The sequence below is a fragment of the Bombina bombina genome, chromosome 5 (assembly GCF_027579735.1).
Source record: "Bombina bombina isolate aBomBom1 chromosome 5, aBomBom1.pri, whole genome shotgun sequence".
Lineage (NCBI taxonomy): Eukaryota > Metazoa > Chordata > Amphibia > Anura > Bombinatoridae > Bombina > Bombina bombina.
The window spans coordinates 244,382,462-244,410,117 of record NC_069503.1 but is presented as its reverse complement, the minus strand read 5'-3'; the positions used below and the strand labels follow the sequence as shown (position 1 = coordinate 244,410,117).

Genomic DNA, 27,656 nt, shown 5'->3' with positions numbered 1-27,656 from the left:
ACAGTTGTGTAAAAGGCTGTGGTTTGGTTTAAGGCCTAGGTAGGATATAATCTGTGGTGGCAGTTAGGAGATGACACAATGCAGTTGGTTGAGTCTGGGACATGATTTGTGAAAGAAGCTATTTAATTAATTCATGGGCTCAAGTTGCTGTTTTTTTTGACACCCTAACAACACAAGGAGTATCGGGAGTTTCACCCTTTGTGGGCCACATACTAATAGTAGCACCCTCCAGGAAGCAGTTGTTGAGCATCCGGTGAAAATATTTTCTTTACATTGAATCTTAGCAGCTCTGACCTCCCCTCTCCATTATTTTGTATTCTTTCCTCACTTTTATTGCAATATCGCTTGTAACTTTCTATTCCTTCGTAACTTCAGCTCTTATCCCCCTCCTTTCTCTCTCCACTTGTCATTCCCCCCTTCATTTTCCTTCTCTATTTCCATTCACCCTCCCTCTTCTTTCTCCTTCTCCTCCCCTTGTTTAGAAGGATATGTTTACAGCTATTTGATTTGGTATTGTATCTACATTGCTCATCTACTTATAGATGTTATTTAATTCTTCAGTGCATTCTGATCTAAATATTTTTTTTTACAAGGAATAAAAACATTAAGTGAAAACATTGTCTACAAGTCTTGCAATTCCATCAATTTAATTTATTCTCTACCCCCTTAAATTTTTGTTTGCTCCATTTCTAGGCTCTTTGTGTTTCCCCTTTACTCTGTAAAGTTCTGTGTGCATATATTGCACAAAGAAAGATGCATATACATTAGGGGATATCCAAAGTCCTGAAGTTTGCGCACATTGGGTTTCGCTTGTGCGCTGATTTTTTGCTTTGAGCGCAGAGAGCGTGCGAGCGTAAAAAAAAAATAGCGTGACACTTGCAATCTGGCCCAATGCCTGATGTTGGCAACACAAAACCCACATAGTTTATGTGTTACAATTATAGAATGTGGCTGTAATACATGCGTATGTTGCAGCCATAGTAATGCAATATATAGGGAATATACTGAATATATTGATTTGCATTTTCATGTTTATGTTTTCAGGGCTAACTCAGTGACGTGGAATCCACATAAAATGATGGGTGTCCCATTGCAATGTTCTGCTCTGCTGGTTAGAGAAGAGGTATTTATCCTTCCTTTGATATACTGAGGCTGTTTGCTTTTTTATTTTGCAATTGCTGGACTATGGATTGAACCTTTTGCATAATTAAAGCACAATGCATAAAGCACATAAAAAGCTGTAAAATACAAACTAACCTTTAACACATGTTATACTTTGAGATCTTGCTTCTAACATTAAAATGTATTCCATTAACATTTACATTCTAGTCTGTTTCTTCAGTTAAATATATATATAAAAAATATAACTAAATACCCCAAGAAAAGGTATTTATACAAGAGGTGCTATATAAACACAATAAACAATAGCAGAAATGAGGCCTTCAGTACCTTCAAATGAAGGCAGCTATTTCCCAATCTGAGTAGATCACTAAAATAAGAGAAAAACCCCCACTATTGATGCAGTAACAACAAACATAGCGGCACAACAGGTATCTTCAAACTCTATGCTCACAAACAGGAAGAACCAATCTGGTGCTATAGAAGCAGATTTGGCCCTCTTACTTGCTCAGCAAACTGACCACTGGCTCCTCTTGAATCACTAAAACAAGCAAAAATGATGCAGTGATGACCAAACCAAAGATAATGTTCAAACTGATTACTCACAGATGGGAAGCACCTGTTTAATTCTACAGAAATAGGTGGATACTTTCATTGCCTAGCAAACCGATTACTAGTTGTCTCAAGTGATTGATACTTCTTTAAATCTGGAACATGCAGCAAGATAAAAGACTAGATATGTATTCAAAATATGTAAAAACTTTATTAAAATAAAAAATTGCCTAACCTGGAAGAAAAATAAAAGCAACATGTCTCATAGCTCTAAAATGGTTATTTCATCAGGCTGTACGTGTATGTATATGAGTATATACAACTGTATCAAACATTTAAACAATCTCATATCCACTCAAAATGGAATACACCTATCATGTGATGGCTTCCTATGTCCACATAAACTAAGGTACATCCCCTTCATTTGAGTAATGGCCAATTGAAAACTGCCCGTGTAAAAAAAAAACAAATAAACATTATGTAATAAAGTATATAGCAATGACTAATCAAAAGGTGGCTCATTTGAGTTCATGTGCCAACTATTCTCTCATTTGCTTTCATTATGGCTGGATGTGATGATAAAATGATGTTACATAATAAAGTAAGCCAGTTAAAAAGTTGCACATTTGCCAAATAGTGTCTCATTGGCAATCATCTTTTAAAAAGGACTAACCAAATTTGCTAGCCATCATCTAAAATGTTGGTTCATTTGCCAACCAGATGGCAGTTGATGTACTAACCATTCTCTCATTTGCTCCCATTGTGAAAATTAATTATTTCAAAATAAAATGGTCTAATATTAGATAATAATTAGACCATTTTATCATGTGGCATTTCCTTTTCAACAATGGAAGCAAATGAGAGAATGGTTGGCAGATGAGCCACTATCTGGTTGGCAAAGGAACCAACATTTTAAAAGCCCTAAATGTTTGTGAACATTATTCATGTAAACTCATAAAATTATGTATCAAATTACATAAATTCTGCAAAAAGTAAAAATATATAAATATTTTATACGTATGTTTTATAAGTATGTTGCTTACCATATCTCCACGTGCTATCTCCAATAAAAAAAAATAAAACAATTAAAGATAAAAAATAAAATATATATATATATATATATATATATATATATATATATATATGTATATATTTCTGTATATACATACATATACTGTACATATATGCTGTATATATAGTTCATACAAGCTTTGCTTATTTGGCTACCATTATAGCAAAGGTATTCATACAAAAAATTGTATTCTATGTCTGTTTTATCTGTAATTAATATGTTATTTATCTGTCTCTCTGTCTGTATTTTTACTAACTTATTTATACTTATTTCTATAACCATAATGTGATATCAAATATAATAAAACTTAGCTGTGGAAATTGAGTTTTCATACTTAATGAAAGTTTATATACATTGTTCACTTGATAATATCAAAAATAATTATGATTAATTTCAAAACAATGAGTACAATTATCAAGAAAAGTAAGTAATAATTGTATTTACATTCTGCAGGGTTTAATGCAGAATTGCAACCAAATGCATGCATCATACCTTTTTCAACAAGATAAACACTATGACCTATCCTACGATACTGGAGACAAAGCATTGCAATGTGGACGCCATGTTGATATTTTTAAGTTATGGTTGATGTGGAGGGCAAAGGTAAGAAATAATCAAAATTTCACTAAGATTTTTTTTTAGAAAAATCAATAAAATACTTGTATGAACTTGTATAAGTTATTTACTAAGCAGACATTGGCACGTTATGTTAAGTAACATATGCAATAGGCACTTTCATGAATGGCTCCATTTAAAATATCTTAATATGCTGTTCTCACATTGACACTAATAATGAGGCTTCTTCTACTCTTTTTATACTTCTTAGAACTGGTTGTTCATCAAGATAAATAAAGTGTAATTCTTTCCATTTTAAGGTAATATTACCCAGATATATTTTATAGTCCGCACTATTTACCATATTATAAAATAAAAGTGAGATAGAAAATTTACCATATTGAAATGAGTTTTTTTACCTGTATGAGTGTAGGCCATTCCCATGATCTCCCATATACATGTATAAGCTTCATACAATAATGTCTAATTTGCAAAAAAGCATAATATTGTTCATCTGGTTTTTAACTTTCGAAGATTCAAAATTTATACCAGTATTCAATTCCTGCTCCTTATTTACCATTGGAACACATTTTCTAAACTATTATCTCTCCGTTGGGTAAAGATTATGGAGGAAAGACCTTTTTAAAAATCAAAGTTTCCTTTAATACATGAAAACTGTAAGACTGCATAAGTTCTAATGTGTTATTAAAAATTAGTGGCGAAAGAGGGCACCCCTGTCTTGTGCTTCTCAACAATGAAGAAAAGGATGTTTTACTATTATTTATAATTAGTGAGGCCTTAGATTTTCTATATAATAATTATATTGTGATATAACTATTACCAGAAAAACTGAACTTAGATAATGAATTTAGCAGGTAGTCCCATGATACAGAGTCAAATTATTTTCTAAAGATATTATAGATAAATCTTCACCTGTCTCTTTTGTATTATATTTTTTAATATACCAGTGATCTGTTATAGCTAAGTAAACTTTCGTCAGATTCACATTGGATGATCTCCCTTTCATAAAACCATTTTAAAATAATTTTGCTTACAAATAATATAGAACGTTTATCTAAACACAATACAGTTTTTTTTTTAGTTATAATGTCATATTATAGAATTGTCTACCTTATTTTTATTTTATATTACTTTTTAAACTCTTTATTCAATGAAAACTTTAAAATTACATTACACTAGTGGAAAAAGGTTTCTGTATATAGAGTCCTTAGCAGTTCTTTTATTTTTCTGATGAAAAAGCAAGGTCTAATAAAAACAGGAAGCCTATTAGTAAGATAAGGAACATTAACCACTGAAAATCATGGAAAAATGTATTTGAAAACTAATGCCATATTTCCCTTTGAAAATTATCTTCTCTGCTGCTTCTCCTTTTCTACATAAATATAGCTGCCTCATCTGTCTATCTGAGACGCTATCTATTTTTTTAGTTGGTAGTGAATGGTAAGAAATAACAACATTGGAGTTCATAGATGTAAACCGGTCTATCATTTAATGTGTCGTCTTTAAGACATTATCACTCAAGTGACTTTATACCATATAATTAATAACATATTTTGACTATGGTTACAAGTGAGAATATTTTAAGTTATCGTGATCAAGCAAAATCAGTCAAAAATTGAGATGTGAAAAATGGATATAACTTTCTGTGTTTTTTTCTTTAAGTATCCCAAATATTATACTGTTGTATTGTTCTTAGGGAACTACAGGATTTGAAGCCCACATTGATAAATGTTTAGACCTGGCAGAATATCTATACAATAAGATAAAGAACAGAGAAGGTTATGAAATGGTGATTGAAGGAAAGGTACAGTAAATAATTGCTTGTCCAATGAGAATGTTTTGTATATAATGCCATAAAATAGTGCAGGGAGAAAGTTTTGATTTTTTTTTTTATAAATACCATGCTCAAAAACATTGAATTGTAATTTCTTTCATGTAATTGGCAAGAGTCCATGAGCTAGTGACGTATGGGATATACAATCCTACCAGGAGGGGCAAAGTTTCCCAAACCTCAAAATGCTTATAAATACACCCTTCACCTCACCATACCCACAATTCAATTTTACAAACTTTGCCTCCTATGGAGGTGGTGAAGTAAGTTTGTGCTAAGATTTCTACGTTGATATGCGCTTCTCAGCATTTGGAAGCCCGATTCCTCTCAGAGTACAGTGAATGTCAGAGGGATCTGAAGGGAGTATCAGGTTTCAGTATATTTCCTTTTGCAGACTGTCAGTTTCATATCTGGGAAATGTTTCTTTAGGAAAAAGAAAATTTTTCTTACCTGGGGTTTAGTCTCTTTTTCAAATTGACTGTTTTTTTAAATGTGCGGGCAGAATTAGGCTTGCAAGGGCACAAAATGCCAAAGTTTATTGTGTTATTCTTGGCGTGAGATATTTTTGGCATGGAGTTACGTTCGTTGACGCAAATTCGTCATTTCCGGCATCTTAGTTGACACAGAGTCCTTCAAAATGTTGCATCATCCATGACGCGAGTGTGTCATTCCGGACATTTTTGGCGCCAAAAAATATTTTTGTTTGTTGTGCGTCATACTTGGCGCCAAATATTTTCATTATTTAAGACCCCATTCCTATTTGCCTCTTGCCTTTTTTCTCTATCAGAGGGCTATGCTGTTTGCATTTTTTTCCCATTCCTGAAACTGACATATAAGGAAATTGATAATTTTGCTTTATATGTTATTGTTTTCTCTTACATTTGCAAGATGTCTCAATCTGATCCTGTCTCAGAAGTCTCTGTTGGAACCCTGCTGCCTGATAACAGTTCTACCAAAGCTAAGTGCATTTGTTGTAAACTTGTGGAGGTTATATCTCCTGCTGTGGTTTGTAATAGTTGTCATGATAAACTTTTACGTGCAGAGAATGTATCCATCAGTAGTAGTTCATTACCCGTTGCTGTTCCTTCAACATCTAATGCACAAGATATACCTGTAAATTTAAAAGAATTTATTTCTGATTCTATTCAGAAGGCTTTGTCTGCCATCCCGCCTTCTAATAAACGTAAAAGGTCTTTTAAAACTTCTCATGAAGTTGATGAAATTTCAAATGACCGGCAGCATGCTGATTTATCCTTCTCTGATTGGGATCCTGCCTCAGATATTGACACTGACAAATCTTCTTATTTATTTAAAATGGAGTATATTCGTTCTTTGTTTAAATAAGTGTTGATTATATTAGATATGGAGGAAACTAGTCCTCTTGATATTAAAACTAGTAAACATTTAAATTCTGTTTTTAAACCTCCTGTGGTTATTCCAGAGGTTTTTCCAGTTCCTGATACTATTTCTGATATGATTTCTAAGGAATGGAATAGGCCTGGTACTTCTTTTATTCCTTCTTCAAGGTTTAAAAAATTGTATCCTTTACCAGCAGTTTCTTTAGAGTTTTGGGAAAAGATCCCCAAAGTTGATGGGGCTAACTCTACTCTTGCTAAACGTACTTCTTTTAAAGATCCTTTAGATAGGAAACTTGAATCTTATCTAAGGAAAGCTTATTTATATTCAGGTCATCTTATCAGGCCTGCATTTTCTTTGGCTGATGTTGCAGCTGCATCAACTTTTTGGTTGGAACATTTAGCGCAACAAGAATTGGATTCTGATTCATCTAGCATTGTTCACTTGCTTCAACATGCTATTCATTTTATTTGTGATGCCATTTTTGATATAATCAAAATTTATGTTAAATCTATGTCTTTAGCTATTTTAGCTAGAAGAGGTTTGTGGTTTAAATCTTGGAATGCTGACATGACTTCTAAGTCCAGATTGCTATCTCTTTCTTTCCAAGGGAATAAGTTATTTGGTTCTCAGTTGGATTCAATAATTTCAACTGTCACTGGGGGAAAGGGAGTTTTTTTGCCTCAGGATGAAAGACCTAAGGGTAAATTTAAAGCTTCTAACCGTTTTCGTTCCTTTTGACAAAATAAGGAACAGAAACCAAAACCTTCCCCCAAGGAATCTGTTTTCAATTGGAAGCCTTCCTCAAATTGGAATAAATCCAAGCCATTAAGAGATCAAAGCCAGCCCCCAAATCCGCATGAAGGTGCGGCACTCATTCCAGCTCAGCTGGTAGGGGGCAGATTAAGATTTTTCAAAGATGTTTGGATCAATTCGGTCCAAAATCAATGGATTCAGAGTATTGTTTCTCAGGGGTACAGAATAGGATTCAGAGTAAGACCGCCTGTGAGAAGATTTTTTATCTCACGCATTCCAGCAAACCCAGTAAAGGCTCAGGCTTTCCTGAAGTGTGTTTCAGACCTGGAGTTATCAGGGGTAATCATGCCAGTTCCGTTTCAGGAACAGGGTCTGGGGTTCTATTCAAATCTATTAATTGTCCCAAAGAAAGAAAATTCATTCAGACCAGTTTTGGATCTAAAAATTTTGAATCGATATGTAAGAGTACCATCTTTCAAAATGGTGACTATAAGGACTATTCTGCCTTTTGTTCAGCAAGGGCATTATATGTCCACAATAGACTTACAGGATGCATATCTTCATATTCCGATTCATCCAGATCACTATCAGTTCCTGAGATTCTCTTTTCTAGACAAGCATTACCAATTTGTTGCTCTTCCTTTTGGCCTAGCGACAGCTCCAAGAATCTTTTCAAAAGTTCTTGGTGCCCTACTCTCTGTAATCAGAGAGCGGGGTATTGCAGTGTTTCCTTATTTGGACGATATCTTGGTACTAGCTTAGTCTTTACATTCTGCAGAATCTCACACAAATCAGCTATTGTTGTTTCTTCAAAGACATGGTAGGAGGATCAATTTAACAAAAAGTTCATTGATTCCTCAGACAAGGGTCACCTTTTTAGGTTTCCAGATAGATTCAGTGTCCATGACTCTGTCTCTAACAGACAAGAGACATTTGAAATTGGTTGCAGCCTGTCGGAACCTTCAGTCTCATTCATTCTCTTCAGTAGCTATGTGCATGGAAGTTTTAGGTCTCATGACTGCAGCATCGGACGCGATCCCCTTTGCTCGTTTTCATATGAGACCTCTCCAGCTTTGTATGCTGAACCAATGGTGCAGGAATTATACAAGGATATCACAATTAATATCCATAAATACCAATGTTCGACTATATCTGATGGTTAGATCACCATCGTATTATTCTAGGGGCCTCTTTCGTTCATTAAACCTGTACTGTGATCACAACAGATGCAAGTCTTTCAGGTTGGGGAGCTGTTTGGGGATCTCTGACAGCACAAGGGGTTTGGAAATCTCAAGAGGCAAGATTACCAATAAATATTTTGGAGCTCCGTGCAAATTCTCAGGGCTCTTCAGTTTTGGCCTCTATTGAAGAGAGAACTGTTCATTTGTTTTCAGACAGACAATATCACAACTGTGGCATATGTCAATCATCGGGGTGGGACTCACAGTCCTCAAGCTATGAAAGAAGTATCTTAAATACTTGTTTGGGCGCAATCCAGCTCCTGTCTAATTTCTGCGGTTCATATCCCAGGTATAGACAATTGGGAAGCGGATTACCTCAGTCATCAGACTTTACATCCAGGAGAGTGGTCTCTCCATCCAGATGTGTTTTCTCAAATTGTTCAGATGTGGGGTCTTCCAGAAATAGATCTGATGGCATCTCATCTAAACAAGAAACTTCCCAGGTACCTGTCCAGGTCCAGCGATCCTCAGGCGGATCCTTGGTGTTATCAACCTGCTTATATTTTCTCGCCTCTAGTTCTTCTTCCGAGAGTGATCTCCAAGATCAGTATGGAGCAATCATTTGTGCTGCTTGTGGCTCCAGCATGGCTTCACAGGTTTTGGTATGTTGATCTTGTTCGGATGTCCAGTTGCCAACCTTGACCACTTCCATTAAGGCCAGACCTTCTATCTCAAGGTCAGTTTTTCCATAAGAATCTCAAATCATTGAGTTTGATGGTAAGGAAATTGAACACTTAGTGCTTAGTCATAGAGGTTTTTCTGACTCTGTGATCAATACTATGTTGCAGGCTCGTAAATCTGTTTCTAGAAAGATTTATTATTGAGTCTGCAATACTTACATTTCATGGTGTTCCTCTCAAAAATTCTCTTGGCATTCTTTTAGAATTCCTAGAATTTTACAGTTTCTTCAGGATGGTTTGGATAAAGGTTTGTCTGCAAGTTCCTTGAAAGGACAAATCTCTGCTCTTTCTGTCTTATTTCATAGAAAGATTGCTAATCTTCCTGATATTCATTGTTTTGTGCAGGCTTTGGTTCGTATCAAGCCTGTCATTAAATCAATCTCTCCTCCTTGGAGTCTTAATTTGGTTTTGAAGGCTTTACAGACTCCTCAATTTGAGCCTATGCATTCTTTGGTTTCAAATACTTTCTTGGAAAGTGTTGTTTCTTTTGGCCATCTCTTCTGCTAGAAGAGTTTCTGAATTATCAGCTCTCTCTTGTGAATCTCCTTTTCTGATTTTTCATCAGGATAAAGCAGTTTTGCGGGCTACATTTAAATTCTTACCTAAGGTTGTAAAATCTAACAACATTAATAGAGAAATTGTTGCCCCTTCTTTGTGTCCTAATCCTAAAAATTCTTTGGAGAGATCTTTACATTCTTTGGATGTGGTGAGAGCTCTGAAATATTATGTTGAAGCTACTAAAGATTTCAGGAAGACTTCTAGTCTAGTTATTATCTTTTCTGGTTCCAGGAAAGGTCAGAAGGCTTCTGCCGTTTCCTTGGCTTCGTAGTTAAAGCTTTTGATTTATCCAAGCTTATTTGGAGTCGGGTCAAGCCCCGCCTCAGAGAATTACAGCTCATTCTACTAGATCAGTTTACAATTCCTGGGCTTTTAAGAATGAAGCTTCAGTTGATCAGATTTGCAAAGCTGCAACTTGGTCTTCTTTGCATACATTTACTAAAGTCCACCATTTTGATGTATTTGCTTCTTTGGAAGAAGTTTTTGGTAGAAAAGTTCTTCAGGCCGCTGTTTCAGTTTGATTCTTCTGCTTCTGATTTAAGTTTTTTTCCTTTCATGTATGAGATTAAAACTTATATTTGGGGGGGGCGGAGCCAACAGCCCAGAGGAATGGCAGCAAACTTTTAGAGCTCTGGCTCTAATTGCTATAAAATCGCATTAGGGCAGTAATTCAATAACTATTTTATCTAACAAAAAATCTATGGACTAATTGCCTGACCACAGACTGGATGGTGAGCCATTTTCCCTGCTAATTTTTATCATTTAAAAGTGGGGCCGGTGGTCTGAATACAGCCTGTGCAGATAGCAACTATACTTGTAGCCACGTGAGCTGGCGATATATCTATCATGGAGAGCACTCACTGGATCCTGCTTGAGCTTGGTAAACTCCTGGAAACATATCGACTTATGCCTGAAGCCTCTTTTAAATCATTGCCTGCTTCTGTGGCTAATACTGAGACTTCACCGGAGGGATGTTCACATACAGGGGCCAAAGTGGGAATTGGTGGAGCTGCACCTGAGCCTCGGCACGTACTGTGCATTACTGATTCTACAGAGAGCGAGTCTAGCAGCCCCACAGATCAGAGATCTGAACAGCGACTAGAAACCTACACAGTAGCTCAAGTCAAGGTAGGCTCACTGGAGTGTGCTGGGAGAATGAAATCCATGGCTGCAGACACAGTGGAGATGCTGGGGCCTGGGAGCTTGGATGCAGTTCTCAGGTCTTTTATGGAAACACTACAAGTAATGACCCTGCAGAACATAAACACTATTGTTGGTACACTACCTGCTGAACCATGTGGGGAATCACCACCGGGAAGTCTAATTTCTCAGAGGGCACGCTTGTCGGAAGCTTGTTGTGGCAGTTGGGCGCTTCAGTTTGGTGAGGATAAGGGAGACTCTCCGCACCAGTCTAAATCCGGAGTAGGATAGACATAACTGAACTCTATCATTATAATGTGTTTATGGCTGCTTTTGGACTGCCGAATGTCTATTTCTCTCTGCATAGCCCTAGTTATTCTGCGGACACCTTGAGACGCCTACATACGCATTAAGGACATAATATTACTGTGTCTATAGACATTTGCACTGAGATATTGTTAAAACGCTCAGTTAAAGTGTATGTCTATAATAACTATCCTCAGCCCACTACCGCTACATGTAGGATTTCAAGATTGCCCCTTATACATGCTTAATGTTTCCAAGATCTCATTTTCCTCTCTGTGTGTAACTTATTAAGTACCAGCTGTACTTTCTATCTGATATTATGGAATGTATATTTGACTTGTTAACACACGGTTCTTTAGTCTGGGACATTTTAATGAGAGTTATTTATCTAGATATTGATGCCTAACCTATTATACCAATTGCTTGTCCAGGACAGATAATGTTTGGCTCTAGACATTTAATATGGAAGCTTTATTTCTTTTCACTCTATGGTGTACCTGGTCAAGTTAAGCTTTGCCTGCCATGTATGTTATTCAAAGGTTTATACTTGCCTTATGCTGTGAACGCAGTCACATAATTCTTTTATTACTTGGCTTTGTAATTACTACTAAAAAAGTGTGAGCCAATGCCCTCAGGAGCTCTTACACCCAGGCTCACGAGTCATTGAGCTCCTGTATTAAAATTACACTTATAATATGGGGGAATGAGAGATGCCTAGTTCGTTGTATTACAGTGCAATCTAGGTTATTTTTGTTTAGATGACTTTAGACTGTAGTTATAGTCTCCCTTAAAATCTGCCAACCTTTCCTAATCTATGATGTAGCGAGCATATCCTTGAAGTGCGACACTCTATATTACACTGCTAAGAGACTAACATTAAAATACCTGAAGAGTGAATATCTAGTACTCTACTGTCACATCATGCCTGGGTCCTTGCTGGGTATAGGGCCCGTACCCAGGAGTTGGGACTCCAGGCAATTGAATTATAGAAATGCAGAATTGATATGCTCGCATTTAGGTCTCTAGTTTAATCAGTCTTAAAAATAAAAACAGATATGGCATTCTTGGGCCCCTAACAACTATTACACCACCTATTTATAATTTTACCACTCTATACAGTTAGTGTAGACCTGTGTTCACAGCTATATATTTATAAGGGAGCAAGACGCATATAAGACTATTCTATCTCTTGTTTTCTTGCACAGCACCACCACGTCAACCTCCATAGACTTGGAACCTTTGCCCTATTGATCCGGTTAAGAGCTTTGAGAAGGCTTACTTTACACGTATAATTTTCACAGCTAGTTATTACTCCCATGGTCATCATTGAACCTTTAAGTCATAGCTGATACGGCTACGTATAATGTTCAGACTCTATTTAGCTGGCAATATCATCATAATAATATAGGTCAAGTATGCGACCATAGTGTCTAATTTAACACTTTTGCTGCTCTCACAATGCCAATAACAATATTTATATTCTTATTGGGCACCACCCCTCTCATCTATACACTTTGGCATTCGTATCTCACTATTAGTCTAAATAGCGTAACATTTCTCTTTATATCTTATTTACATAGCTTGTTGCTACATGTTTAAATTCCTCATGTTAATAATTTGTGTGACAAGAGCAATTTCATGTGCAATCTATCATGTTTTCCTACTCTTAAATTGATAGATAGTATAGAAAATGTGTGGTTTATAACTAATACAGTTATTAGTTTGCTCATCTCACTCATGTTACTACCCTCCTCTCTCCTTAATGGTTCTCATAGTGTTTTTGGCGCAGACTGGACCTGCACTGCTGTCACTAGTTATATTCCCCCTTACCACACTATGCACCAAGGTTATTAGCCTGCTAGGCTCTATTATACCAGATAAAGAGAACTCGACAAGAACCAGTCCTTTTCTTTTTTCTTTTGTGTATCCTCTAGCACTCAATTTTCAATTTAACAATGTTGTCTTGTCTCATTATAGCTTGTTTGTTTTATGTATTCATGGCTCAATTGACCACCTCCCCCTCCCCATATTCTAATGTACCTCCTAGGTTAGGAGGGTTATCTATGCGGCTTCTCTGGTCTATGCCGCACCCTACATATTGTATATCTACACCAAATATCAACCCCTGCCCCTATAATGTTTCTATATACCAGGCCCAAGAGGGTCTTACCATGTTATATTTGGGGTAGAAAAATCTAGTCCACTATATTATAGTTTCATTAAATACCTTACTAACTACAGTTCTTAATAGGAAAAAGAGGTTCTCCATTTGGGGTCCATGAGGGGCCCTGTCAAACCACTGTTTACCTGCCCTACATTATGTTTATAACATCTTTGTGGTCCAAGAGTGGCCACATAAATCTAATGGTATGCTGTTTGCTTAATGCTTGTACTTAATGTGTGATTTGCTATTTAACTGAGTTGTGTACTTGGGCGACTTCTTTTGGTAACCCGCATTGTAACAGTTTATATTCCTTTATAATCTGTTTTTGACATTCACTAACTGTTTGTTTGAATAAGAACCTCAATAAAATAAAAATGTAAAAAAAAAAACAAAACATCATTTGGGTTGTGGATTTATTTTTTTTCCGTGGAAAATGGCTGTTTTTATTTTGTCCCTCCCTCTCTAGTGACTCTTGCGCGGAAGATCCACATCTTGGGTATTCATAATCCCATATGTCACTAGCTCATGGACTCTTGCCAATTACATGAAAGAAAACATAATTTATGTAAGAACTTACCTGATAAATTAATTTCTTTCATATTGGCAAGAGTCCATGAGGCCCATCCTTTTTATGGTGGTTATGATTTTTTTGTATAAAGCACAATTATTTCCAAATTTCCTTTGTTGATGCTTTTTACTCCTTTCTTTATCACCCCACTTCTTGGCTATTCGTTAAACTAAATTGTGGGTGTGGTGGGGGGTGTATTTATAGGCATTTTGAGGTTTGGGAAACTTTGCCCCTCCTGGTAGGATTGTATATCCCATATGTCACTAGCTCATGGACTCTTGCCAATATGAAAGAAATGAATTTATCAGGTAAGTTCTTACATAAATTATGTTACAAATACAAACTAAATAAACATTTGAATTGAATTATTCATTAATTAAATTAAATGCTGCTGTTCAAGTATATGACATACATACACTTTTATTCTTTTACTCATCTAGTCATAATTAATTATTCTAGCAATTTGTGTTTTTCTACTAAATTAATATTACCAGCTGTTTATAATGCTATTTTAAAAAGCTCTAGAAATGCAAATTTCTGTTTTTTATTGTTTTCAATAAGGATGATTTAGTAAAAAGAATACTCTATGTCCTTATGTGTAAAGCTACTAAAGTGACAAAAAAAAAATGAATTGTGATTAAATTGTACCGATATTTTACTGTAAAAATTTCTCACCTTTAATATGTTTCCAATTATCATTTTCACCTGCTGGACTTTATTAAATTGTTTACAAATAGCTAATTTATTTTGGCCCTTGGAATAGCTACCTTTCCTGCTGAATTCTCCATGTATATTAAAAAATAATAATGCAGTATTGGATACAGAAAAGCTATGTAAGTGAGCAATCAGACAAAATCCCACTCCATTGAAGGGTGGGGAAGAGAGTCAAGCCCTTTTTAAAGGGTTTTCTTGTGCCAGCTTTAAATACAATGACATCTTATCTGCTGCTTGTCACACTGACACTATAAGTTATACTACAAACCTTTTTAGATTTACAGTCCTAAAGCAAATTATTGTTGCTACTCAAAACACAATGAATTTATGCTTAAAAGCATTATATAAATAATAAACTAGGATTGCAAGCCATTTGTGTGTGTATTTCTGTGTGGGGTGTTTTTTGTGTGTGTTTTTTGTGTGTGTTTTTGTGTGTTTGTGTGTGTTTTGTGTGTTGTGTGTGCGTTTGTGTTTGTGTTTCTGTGTGTGTGTTTTGTGTGTGTTTCTGTGTATGTTTGTGTGTGTGTCTGCCTAAAATCCGTCCAAGTTTTTAGAGGGGTTTATTAACTATAAATGCAGTTAAGAGCAATGCATTTGTTATATATTTTGTAAAGCAGAGTCATATATTATTTGTATTTAAAGTGTTCAGTACAATTTCCCCATCCTCTACATTTTCAGTATCGTAGTTATTAGAAACTGGTTAGATCAAATAGTGTGAAACATAGAAGGGAGATAATTGCAGTTTTTTTTTGTTTTGTTTGATTGCCTTAATCTTGCTTTCTTTGCTAGCATTAGTAAATGTTTGTGTTATAATTTCAAACTGAATAGTTTAAACCTAAATATTGAACTTTTCTTGAAAAAAAAGAATATGTATTTTCTGCACAAACCTATTATCATAGCCCCATGAGTATCATTGTGTAATTGCTACTTTGTAGAACAAACTGACCTACGCACATGTATAAATCCATTTAACAATTCTTATATAACGTTTCAACAGCCCCAGCATACAAATGTGTGCTTCTGGTATATACCGCCGAGTTTGAGAAACATGGAAGACAATGAAGAAAGAATGAATCGACTTTCAAAGGTAACCTGTTGCACATATGGCATCTTACTTTTTATTGTAACCCTCAATAAACAATGTAAAAAAGAAAGTTCCTTTGTATTTTCTTGAAAATGACACAGAGCTGAGATGAATAAAAAAGAAAGTCTTTATTGTGGATCCATGAAACAAACAAGTGCTCCTTTATGAATTAAAAAAAATGAGAGAAAGAGTTTGACCGGTTTCGGTCTCTGGGACCGTAGTCATAAACTTTAAAAACTACCTGGTGTGCAGGACTTTTAAATGAAATGGTATCCCCCTATTGGAGAATCCAATACCTCCCATTTTTAACTATTTGTTATCTTACTTAACTTCAATGAAAAGACACATTAGTTATAAAGATTATGTTGTAAATATCAAACAGAGCATAATGTAATTATTCGTTTTGAAAACCTAATAGAAACTGGTCTAATCAAATGGGATTATAAATTGAGATTAAAGCAATGTACATTAGCACTATGTATATATGGAGTTAGATATACAAGTTAAAGGGACAGTATACACTCATTTTCATATAACTGCATGCAATAGACACTACTATAAAGAATAAGATGCACAGATACTGATATAAAAATCCAGTATAAAACTGTTTAAAAACTTACTTAGAAGCTGTCAGTTTGGCTCTGTTGAAAAGACAGCTGGAAAGCTCACTGCAAGTGGCAAATAAGACACTCCCCCCCTCCCCCTTCTTTTGCATATGAAAAGACCCTTTACACAAACAGGAGCAAGCTGGAGTAGGTAGTCGAGCGTATTCACATAAAACTTTGGGGCTTGGTTAGGAGTCTGAAAATCAGAGCAATGTTATTTAAAAATAAGCAAAACTATACATTAATTTAAAAAAAAAACTTTATGGGCTATATAAATAGATTATCTACAAAATATTTATGCAAAGAAAAAATGAGTGTATAATGTCCCTTTAAATCAAACGCTGGGATTAGTATCTCCATCTATATCTTTCTTAATTTGATGTTCAGTGTTGTTTATGTACATGTTAAATAAATATACCATACCAATAAACACATGACTGTCACCTATTTAGCATTTATCTGTTAGATCACCAAATCCTTTTTTAAAAACAGCCCTGGAGCTTATGGCCATGTGAAACTCCCATGGGATAATTAGTATGTAATTCTAATCTGTAAAAAATAAAATATATTTATAGGTGTATCCGTATGGTAAGTTATTAAACATACTTGTATCTACAGTTTCTAATTGTAGTACCACCCAGTGTTATACCACCCAGGGCTACATAATGTTGGAGACCAGAGGCCTACAGGAGCCAAAGAGCTCACCTATTCCAATAATTAATAATGTCGAACTCAAAATTGAATCCCACAGGTAGCAGGCTGCCCAACTTGTGTATCCAATAAATTTCCTGTCGTGACAAAATCTGGAATTTATCACCCCCCCTGGGGGGTTTTTGGATCAATTCTATAGCCTGCCACCTGAAGGATCCAACCTCGCCATTATGTACCTCCAAAAAATGTCTTGATAGGGCAGAAACTGCTCTTTCCTTACTGATGTGAGCCAAATGTTCTTTCACCCTCGTGCCCACCTCCCTTGTGGTTCTACCAACATACTGTCTATTACAGGAAACACATTCTACTAAATAGACCACATATTTGCTCTTGCACTTTATGCAGCCTCTTGTTTCAAATGATTCTCCAGTAGTGGCAGAAACAACATTTTTGGAGACATGTATGTACTCACAGGATCTACAGGTGCATTTACCGCACCTGTAGGTTCCCTTGAACTGTAACCATGAACTCTCAGTCTGTTTGTTCTTGAGAAGGCTTGGAGAAAGAATGTTACCTAATGTCATATTGCGTTTATATACAAATTGACAACCTTCACTTATTGGTTTTCTCAATTGTCTATCTCCTCTAAGAATAGGCAAGTTTCGTCGTATGACATTACAGACCTGGTGGTACTGGTTAGAGTACGCCGTCACAAACAAGGGCTTTTGATGAGCACCTTGCTTTCCAGTGAGGCCTTCTCTTTTTCGTGGTACCAATAAATCACTCCTATCCATCATTTGTACTTCTCTGAAAGCTCCATCAACAACCTTCTCAGGGTAGTTTCGGGCTCTCAATATCCTCCTGAGTTTCTCACTCTCCTTCCTAAAATCCTCACTTCGGGTACAGTTGCGTTTTACACGCAAGAACTGTCCCTTAGCTATCCCAGGGTGGTTACTTTGGGCATGCAAAATGGAATTGCCAGATATTGGTTTACGGAAAAGAGAGGAGACAATATTTCTATTCTGGCAATCTGAGGTCAGTGTGACATCCAAGTAATTGATACTGGTTTTCTGCCAATCATAAGTGAATTTGAGCTCAACAGAATTAGAGTTCAAATATTCCACAAAATCTTTGGCTAATATCGGACCTCCAGACCAAATTATAAGGATGTCATCTATGAATCTCATGTACCTGATGACATATGGTGAGTAAATGTTTCCATCTCCAAAGACGTGGAACTGCTCCCACCACCCCATAAAAATGTTGGCGTAGGACGGGGCAAATTTAGCCCCCACAGCGGTTCCACGCCTCTGGAGATAGAAATCATTAGCAAACTTAAAGAAGTTATGCTTCAAGAGAAACTCAATGACCCTTAATATGTATTCCTGATGTTCATCCAAGAGACCTGTATATCTCTTGAGATAGAATTTGACAGCCTCTAAACCAAACTCATGAGGTATGGAGGAATACAGGGAGACCACATCTATGGTCAACCAACTGTATCCCTCCTCCCACACTACTTCCTCAAGTATAGATAGGGTGTGTGTGGTATCTCTCAAGTAGCTGGGTAGTCTTTGTACCAGAGGCTGCAAAAATTGGTCAACCCACCTAGATAGTGGTTCTGTCAGGGAGCCAATACCTGCCACTATAGGGTGAGCCCTAACATCCTCAAGGCTCTTGTGGACCTTCGGGAGATGGTGGAAGATGGGCATTACAGGGTTTTCTACCATCAGACAATGCCCATCTCCAAACCATCATCCAGAAGGTCCCTAAGCAGTGTTTGATAATTCAAGGTTGGATCTCTACTAAGGGCTGTGTAGGCTTCTGGATCTCTGAGTTGTCTGTGGGCTTTGCCCTCATACATACTCCTGTCCATCACCACCACACTACCCCCCTTATCTGACTGTCTTATCACTATACTCTCATTGTTTTGAAGAGTGGTCACTGCCTCTCTTTCTCTCCTAGTCAGGTTGGAGGGCCCTTTGTTTTCTTGTTTGGACAATTCAGTCAAATCCTCTACCACTCTCTTGTGGAATACTTCTAGGCTCTTCCCTCTAACCTGAATAGGGTAGAAATTAGATCTCGACCTTAATTTCACAGTTTCAATTTCAAAATTACTAGTAACTTCATTTTCATAAGAGAGATCCTCCAGATCAGTCAAAGCACAGACATCCTGAAATGTCATGTTATCCCTAGTCGTCAGGCTGGCCTGTTGTTGTATTTCAGGCCCCCTTGAGCTGGTGTTGGGAAAATATTTCCTAAGTGTAAGGTCCCTCACTAATCTATTCACATCTAAGATTGTCTGGAACAAGTCAAAATCCCGTGAGGGAACAAATCCCAAGCCATAATTCAACACTTTATTCTCTACTGTTGTCAATACATGTGAGGAGAGATTGATCACAGTGGTCTCCTTTATTGGTACTTCTGCCTCAAGGCACTCCTGTTGCCCCCTCACTGGGTAATGACGATTGCTCATCTCTGGTGGGGGTAGATCTATAATCCCCCTCCCTCCCCCTTGGGTTTGCCTGGGGGCCCAGTGAAAAACCTGAGTTTCAGAAGTGTTAGCATTCTGCCCCTGTCGGTTACTCCTAGTGTCCATATGATAATGGGATCTCCCTCGTCCCCTATGACTGCCTCTTTTGGGTACTGCCCCTTTACTCTGGTGATCTTTAAGGATACCCTTAATAGGCTGTACTTCAGCTGCTCCCCCCTCATTTCTCAATTGAGGTTGAGGAAAGCTATTGTCCTCAGGTTCAGAGCTTGAATAACCATCTGCCTCAAAACTTGAGGCAAACCTGTCCCCATCTGTTAAATCAGGCTCTGATTCTGAAAACACCAACTTTTTTGGGGTTTCTACTATGCGATTTCTCTGTCTCCAATTACCCTGTCTCTTGTTTTTTTCTTTATTATTGGTAGTCTGATCATTCTTGCCAACACTCTGTCTATTTGACCAGACTCTACTTCTTTCTCGTTTTCGCCAAACATAGACTACTCCTTTGTTGTAGTCTTTCTGGTCACGAATAAACTTAGAGTGTTTCGTCTGAATTATCAGCTTCCTAGATTCAGACATTGTTTGCTTTAGAATATCATCATATTTAGGATAAATTTCATGCTGTTGATACTTGTTCATTTCAACCTGTAAATCCAAAATCTTATTCTTTACATCATTCAACAGCATATCCTTATACTCTATAAGCAGTGTAATTAGTTTGAGTGAGCAGTCTGTAAGGGCTTGGTTCCATTTATCAATGAAAATAGTGTCTTTAATGTCATAAGTAGGAAATTTATTTATTCTCAGGCCTCGTGGAATCATGTTCAGGCTGAGGTATTTGGATAAAATCCACTTGTCCCACTTTAATTTTTGTTCTTTAATCTTCAAGTATTCCATATCCATGAAAAAATCCCCAAGTTGGGTATTAGGTACATCTTGCTCAAAGACATCTGCTAATTCCAATAAATCCAAATCGTCATCATCTGTGTCTTTAAGTGAATAAAAGGAGACACCACAAGCCATATCTGTCATGGGTAATATAAATAACTAACAGCTCTGTGTCAGGAACTATAATTATGTACAGCTTCTAAACCGTACCCCCAAAGTCCAGTACTAAAATGTGTCCACAACTGGGAAAGTACATATATAAATGATGAAACAAAGATAGTGGACCAAAAGTTCTCAGACAGTTAATTGTGGGTACTGGGAGCTAGTAACTGGGCCGTTACTTATGCAACAAGCAGCTAGCAGCTAGCAATAAAGATCATAATGTCCATATGAGAAATCAAAAACATTAAACGCTGTAAGCAACCATAAAGTAACTTTCATAAAAAAAACCAAATCAGTCCAAAAATAGCTGGCAGTGTGTGGCGAAAATCGTGTGTCTCAATAAACAATAGTTACTGTTATATCTCTAGTTATGTTTTATCTCTAGTTTAAACGTTTATGCAAAATATTTTTAATAAATACAATTATACCAATGTTTAAGGCCTTAACAGAACATAAAACCACATTTTTTTATTCATGGCTGAGATAGATCATACAATTTAAACAACTGTCCAATTTACTACTATTAACAAATTATCTTTGTACTTTTGGTGTCCTTTGTTGAAAACCAAGGAAGTGAACTCAGAAGTGTGCACATGTCTGTAGCACTATATGGCAGAAGTTTTTCCTGCCATTTACTGCTCCAAGCATGACCCCCTTACCTATCTGGATATCTCTTCAACAAAGAATAATATGAGAAGGTAACAAACTTGATAATAGAAGTAACATGGGAACTATTTTTAAAACAATAAATACATTTTCTATCTGATTTATGAAAGAAAAAAATGGGTTTCGTGTCTCTTTAAAGGGACACGCAATAGTTTTTAATTATAAGACTTTTGTGTAGAAATGTGTCAGAAATTATCACTAGAATTGTGAGAACATTCTAAATATATTGTCTGTAGAGATTGTTTCGCCCACCATTTACCTTATTGGGAGAAGAGAAAACCGTTATTTTGAGTAGACAAGGTTTGCAACTGTATCTTTTATTAGAAAAATTTGCATTGTTTTCCACTACGATTTATTTACTCTGCTGAGGCCAATTTGGGACAGAAATGAATAAATGTATAGAATATAGCTAGGCTAGGAGTCTTAAGTCTGGAGCACATACTTTCAACTCTCATAAGAACCTAAAATTTTTTAATTTTTACAAATAAATTTACAGAAAAGGGGAGAAAATTAATAATGAAAGTATATTTAAATTATTATTTATGATACAATCTCAAAGTGCTTCATATTACGTTAGGTTACATGTCCTTTCTTCACCTTCCAATTTATACAAGTCTGCATTTTTATTGAGTGAACTAATAATCTAAATGGCATTATCAGCATCACAGTTATTTTATTATGTTGCAAAAGTTAAGCATTGTGAAAATATCCATAGCTTTTAGTGATATAGTTTATTGTAGAGATATCCATTTATTCTACACAAACACTGACAGTTTTTAATCTTTGGTTAGCTACCAAATGTACAGTGTGAATAACTACAATGATAAATACAACACCGAGTTTCTCATCATCACAACAGTTTGCCAGTCAGACCAGCTTGTTAGGCAAATAAGCTTCAGCTCTATGTCCCAAGTAATGATAGAAGTGTTTTCATTATCAGTTATTCCCCTCATTTATATGACTTGCTGTAACACAACACTGTACAGAGCTATTAAATCAAAAACATTGAAATACAATAATCTGAAGTTCAAAAACTAATAAAGGACACAGTAAGGTATTGAAAAGGAACAGTGCAGAGCATTATTAAACGTAACAAAATAAATGTAATACCTGGTCATAAAGTCCTTAGAAGTATATGTCCCTACTATATATATATATATAGGTGTAAAAAATGATGTAAAGTAAAAATGCTTTAACCCCTTAATGACCACAGCACTTTTCCATTTTCTGTCCGTTTGGGACCAAGGCTATTTTTACATTTTTGCGGTGTTTGTGTTTAGCTGTAATTTTCTTCTTACTCATTTACTGTACCCACACATATTATATACCGTTTTTCTCGCCATTAAATGGACTTTCTAAAGATACCATTATTTTCATCATATCTTATAATTTACTATAAAAAAAATGATAAAATATGAGGAAAAATGGAAAAAAACACACTTTTTCTAACTTTGACCCCCAAAATCTGTTACATATCTAAAACCACCAAAAAACACCCATGCTAAATAGTTTCTAAATTTTGTCCTGAGTTTAGAAATACCCAATGTTTACATGTTCTTTGCTTTTTTTGCAAGTTATAGGGCCATAAATACAAGTAGCACTTTGCTATTTCCAAACCATTTTTTTCCAAAATTAGCGCTAGTTACATTAGAACACTAATATCTTTCAGGAATCTCTGAATATCCATTGACATATATATATTTTTTTTTAGTAGACATCCCAAAGTATTGATCTAGGCCCATTTTGGTATATTTCATACCACCATTTCACCGCCAAATGCGATCAAATACAAAAAATCGTTCACTTTTTCACAAATTGTTTCACAAACTTTCGATTTCTCACTGAAATTATTTACAAACAACTTGTGCAATTATGGCATAAATGGTTGTAAATTCTTCTCTGGGATCCCCTTTGTTCAGAAATAGCACACATATATGGCTTTGGCGTTGCTTTTTGGTAATTAGAAGGCCGCTAAATGCCACTGCGCACCACAAGTGTATCATGCCCAGCAGTTAAGGGGTTAATTAGGGAGCTTTTAGGGAGCTTGTAGGGTTAATTTTAGCTTTAGTGTAGTGTAGTAGACAACCCCAAGTATTGATCTAGGCACATTTTGGTATATTTCATGCCACCATTTCACCGCCAAATGCGATCAAATTAAAAAAAAACGTAAAATTTTTCACAATTTTAGGTTTCTCACTGAAATCATTTACAAACAGCTTGTGCAATTATGGCACAAATGGTTGTAAATGCTTGTCTGGGATCCCCTTTGTTCAGAAATAGCAGACATATATGACTTTGGCGTTGCTTTCTGGTAATTAGAAGGCCACTAAATCCTGTTGCGCCTCACACGTGTATTATGGCTAGCAGTGAAAGGGTTAATTAGGGAGTTTGTAGTGAGCTTGCAGGGTTAATTTTAGCTTTAGTGTAGAGATCAGCCTCCCATCTGACACATCCCACCCCCTGATCCCTCCCAAACAGCTACCTTCCCTCCCCCACCCCACAATTGTCCCCGCCATCTTAAGTACTGGCAGAAAGTCTGCCAGTACTAAAATAAAAGGGTTTTAAAATATTTACATATGCTACTGTGTAGGATCCCCCCCTTAGCCCCCAACCTCCCTGATCCCCCCCAAAACCGCTCTCTAACCCTCCCCTCTGCCTTATTGGGGGCCATCTTGGGTACTGGCAGCTGTCTGCCAGTACCCAGTTTACAATAAAAAGTGCTTTTTTTTTGGGGGGGGGGTTTCTGTAGTGTAGCTTCCCCCACAGACAAACCCCCACCATCTTGCTGATTGTTTTATTTTGCCATTTTTTTAATATTTTTTATTTCCACATTTTCTGCAGTGTAGCGGTTCCCACCCGCTCCCTCCCCGTGCACGCGCCCGCCCCCACCCTCCCGTGCACGCGCGCACGCCCGTGCGCGCCCCCAGCCGCCCACGATCCCGCCCCCCTTCACATCAACAGGGCCATCGATGGCCGCCACCCGCCTCCCGGTCCGGCTCCCACCCACCAACGCAGGGAGCAACCGATCTCCGGTGCAGAGAGGGCCACAGAGTGGCTCTCTCTGCACCGGATGACTTAAAAAGGTTATTGCAGGATGCCTCCATATCGAGGCATCACTGCAATAACCGAAAAGCAGCTGGAAGCGAGCAGGATCGCTTCCAGCTGCTTTCCACACTGAGGACGTGCAGGGTACGTTCTCAGGCGTTAACTGCCTTTTTTCTGAGGACGTACCCTGCACGTCCTCAGTCGTTAAGGGGTTAAAAAAATAGAAATATTAATAGTTTTTTTTTATCAATTAACAAAATTCAAAGTGAGTAAACAGAAATGAAATCAATATTTGGTGTGACTACCTTTTGCCTTCAAAACAGCATATATTCTTCTAGGTACACCTAAACAAAGTCAGGGATTTTGCAGGCATATAGTCAAGTGCATGATTACATAATTATACCAAACAGGTTCTAATGATCCCCATTTTAATATATAGATTGAAACACAGTCATTATAACACTGGGTGAGGAACAGCCAAACTCTAATAACAAGGTGAAGTGGCTGAAGACAGTTTAATGTCAAAATACCATGGTAAGACTGAGCACAGCAACAAGACAAAATGTAGTTATACTGCATCAGCAAGGTTTCTCCCAGGCAGAGATTTTAAGACAAACAGGGGGTTTCAAGATGTGCTGTTCTAGCTCTTTTGAAGAAGCACAAATAAATTGGCATAATTGAAGAGTATAGATGGTTGGCAAAGGAAACTTAGTGCAACAGATGAAATACACATCATACTTGCTTCCCTTTGAAATCGGAAGACGTCCAGCAATGCCATAAGCTTAGAATTGGCAAAAAACAGTGGGACTCTGGTACACCCATCTACTGTCCAGAGAGGTCTGGTCAGAAGTTGTCTGCATGGAAGATCAAAAAGCAATATCTCTGAAGTGGAAACAAGGCCAATCAACTCAGCTATGCATGAAAACCCAGGAACGGTGATGTGAAAAAATAGCAGCATATAGCAGCATATTTGGCTGTAGCAGAAGGCAATTTGTTTGCGAAAGGGCTGGAGTGACGCATGGTGGAGGTTTCTTGCAAGTTTGGGGGTTGCATTTCTGCAAATAGATTTGGATATTTGGTCAGAATTAATGGTCTCCTCAATGCTAAGAAGTAAGGGCAGATATGTATTCATCATGTAATACCATCAAGGAGGCATCTGATTAGCCTCAAATTTATTTTGCAGCATGACAAGCACCCCAAACATGCAGCCAGCTACCTGTTGAGTTCCTTAAGAAGTGTGCAATAATTGATGCTGTTTTGAAGATTAGACCAAATATTGATTGATTTCGATTTAATAAAAAGTACAAATTACATTTTGGATGATATTTAAGATTCACTGGTTTCAGGACCATATTAACATCTTTGGAATGCCTGGTCATAAATAGATTTGGCCAGCTTGTTTTCAGTAATAAAATCATAAAAAGTGCTTGGGTTAACCTATAGAAAAAACACATATAAAAACACTATAAAAAAACCCCCAGAACTATTGGTGGCATTTCAGAGGGGTTTATGTTTGGAATTTTACATTACTTAAATCTACATTGTACACTAGATTTTTCTGTGCATAAATGTTTTGTAGATGATCCATTTATATAGGCCATCTGGTTGTGTTTTTGTAAAAATGTATAGTTTTGCTTATTTTTTAATAACATTGTGCTGATTTTCAGACTACTACCCAAGCCCCAAATATTAAGATGTATACTGATGCATACAGATTTCAGACTGCTTTTGTTTGTATAATGGATCTTTTCATATGCAAGGGAGGGGGGAGGGTCTGCTCTCAGCCCCTTTCAGTGGGTGTCCCAGGCTAATCTCCTCAACAGTGCAAAACTGGGAGCTTCTAAGTAAGTTTTTAAAAGGTTTTATACTGGATTTTTATATCAGTATCTGTGCATATTCTTCTTTATAGTAGTGTCTATTACATGTAGTTAAATGAAAATTGGTGTATACTGTCCCCTTAATGAAAGTAACATATACTCAGCCAAAGCGAAAGTAAAGTATGCCACACATAAATTGACATTGATGATGCCTGTCTCATGTGTTTGAGAGCATTGTTTTACAAAATCAATAATCAATGATCAGTCATATATCTTTAGAATTAATTTCTCACAACAAAACACTTCATTGCAATCATGAATGAAAGTGGCATGAAATGCAGTAAATCTAATTACGTTTTAAAAAATATTTTAAGTTTAGTCAAACATTTCCGTTCCTGTGTTGCCATTAGCGTTCTAATCAGCCTCCCTTATCAGCAGTTTGTCTGAGTGTTTTGAATGATCATAATTAATAAAATACAAGTTTCAAAAATTGAAAGTGTGATTTAAGCATTTTTTTTAGCTTTTTATCAAACAAAAATCACTGTGCTAATTGACACAAAATAAAAAAATAAAAACATTTGTACCTTCAAAACATCGCTAAATATATTAGTGATGTTGCATTTGAAAAGGAAAACAAAATCATTTGAAAAGCTACTGGAAAACAGTTTTATAGAAGGATAGAATGGAATAGTGCTGTGGTATGGTGCCCATGATGATTGCAGTGTTTTCTAGTAGATTACAGTTGCTTCATAAACTTGAAAACCCTACAAAAAATACATAGGAATCAAAGAAAAATGATATTACTATTAATTTTGATATTATAATAAAATAGGATCTAATACTTCTTAGTTCTTACATCTAACTGGTGCATAAAAAAATAATGTACCATACATAAGCAAAATAAATACAGTAAAAAAAATTATGTTTGTAATTAAACTCAGCAGTGTGTTTCTGCAGGTCGCCCCTGTGATCAAGGCCAAGATGATGGAATATGGAACCACTATGGTCAGCTATCAGCCCCATGGGGATAAAGTAAACTTCTTCCGAATGGTCATCTCTAATCCAGCAGCAGCTTATCAAGACATTGATTTCTTGATTGAGGAAATTGAGCGTCTTGGACAAGATTTATAAAATGAGACCTGGGACTGGTCTAAGGCTTTAGGTGCAAAATGGAGTTGTCAAACACGTGTGAATGTATTTGTAGTGAGTCTATATTGTGCTGTAATACTTGAGTATAGTTATAGCTGATTAACATTGATTGTTATTAGTATCATGAATTAAACTGTTGCTTTAATGGTCACAGTTACAATATTAATTTTAAAAACAATAGTGTGCAAGTTATTCCATTTATTAAAGGGTTATGGAAACCCCTAAACAATATTCCATGATTTAGATAGAGGATACATTTTTTTAAGAACTTTTCAATTGACTTATTTTATCAAATTTGATTCATTCTCCTGGTATCCTTTTTTAAAGCAGACCTAGTTTGGGTCTGGAGCAGCAATGCACTGCTAGAAGCTAGCTGCTAATTGGTATTTCACATATATGCCACCTGTGATTGGCTCACCCAATGTGCTCAGGTATCTCCCAGTAGTGCATTGCTCCTCCTTCAAC

General features: G+C 36.4%; 1 protein-coding gene across 1 annotated transcript in view; it reads left to right on the top strand.

Moving 5' to 3' along the window:
• GAD2 (glutamate decarboxylase 2) overlaps positions 1-27,173 on the top strand; it is a 273,704-nt gene extending 246,531 nt beyond the window's left edge. Inside the window, exons 12-16 of the mRNA XM_053712962.1 lie at positions 1,045-1,123; positions 3,197-3,346; positions 5,016-5,123; positions 15,631-15,720; positions 27,000-27,173. Of these exons, the coding sequence (XP_053568937.1) occupies positions 1,045-1,123; positions 3,197-3,346; positions 5,016-5,123; positions 15,631-15,720; positions 27,000-27,173 (601 nt within the window). The remainder of the gene's footprint in view (positions 1-1,044; positions 1,124-3,196; positions 3,347-5,015; positions 5,124-15,630; positions 15,721-26,999) is intronic.
• Positions 27,174-27,656: the final 483 nt, after the last annotated feature.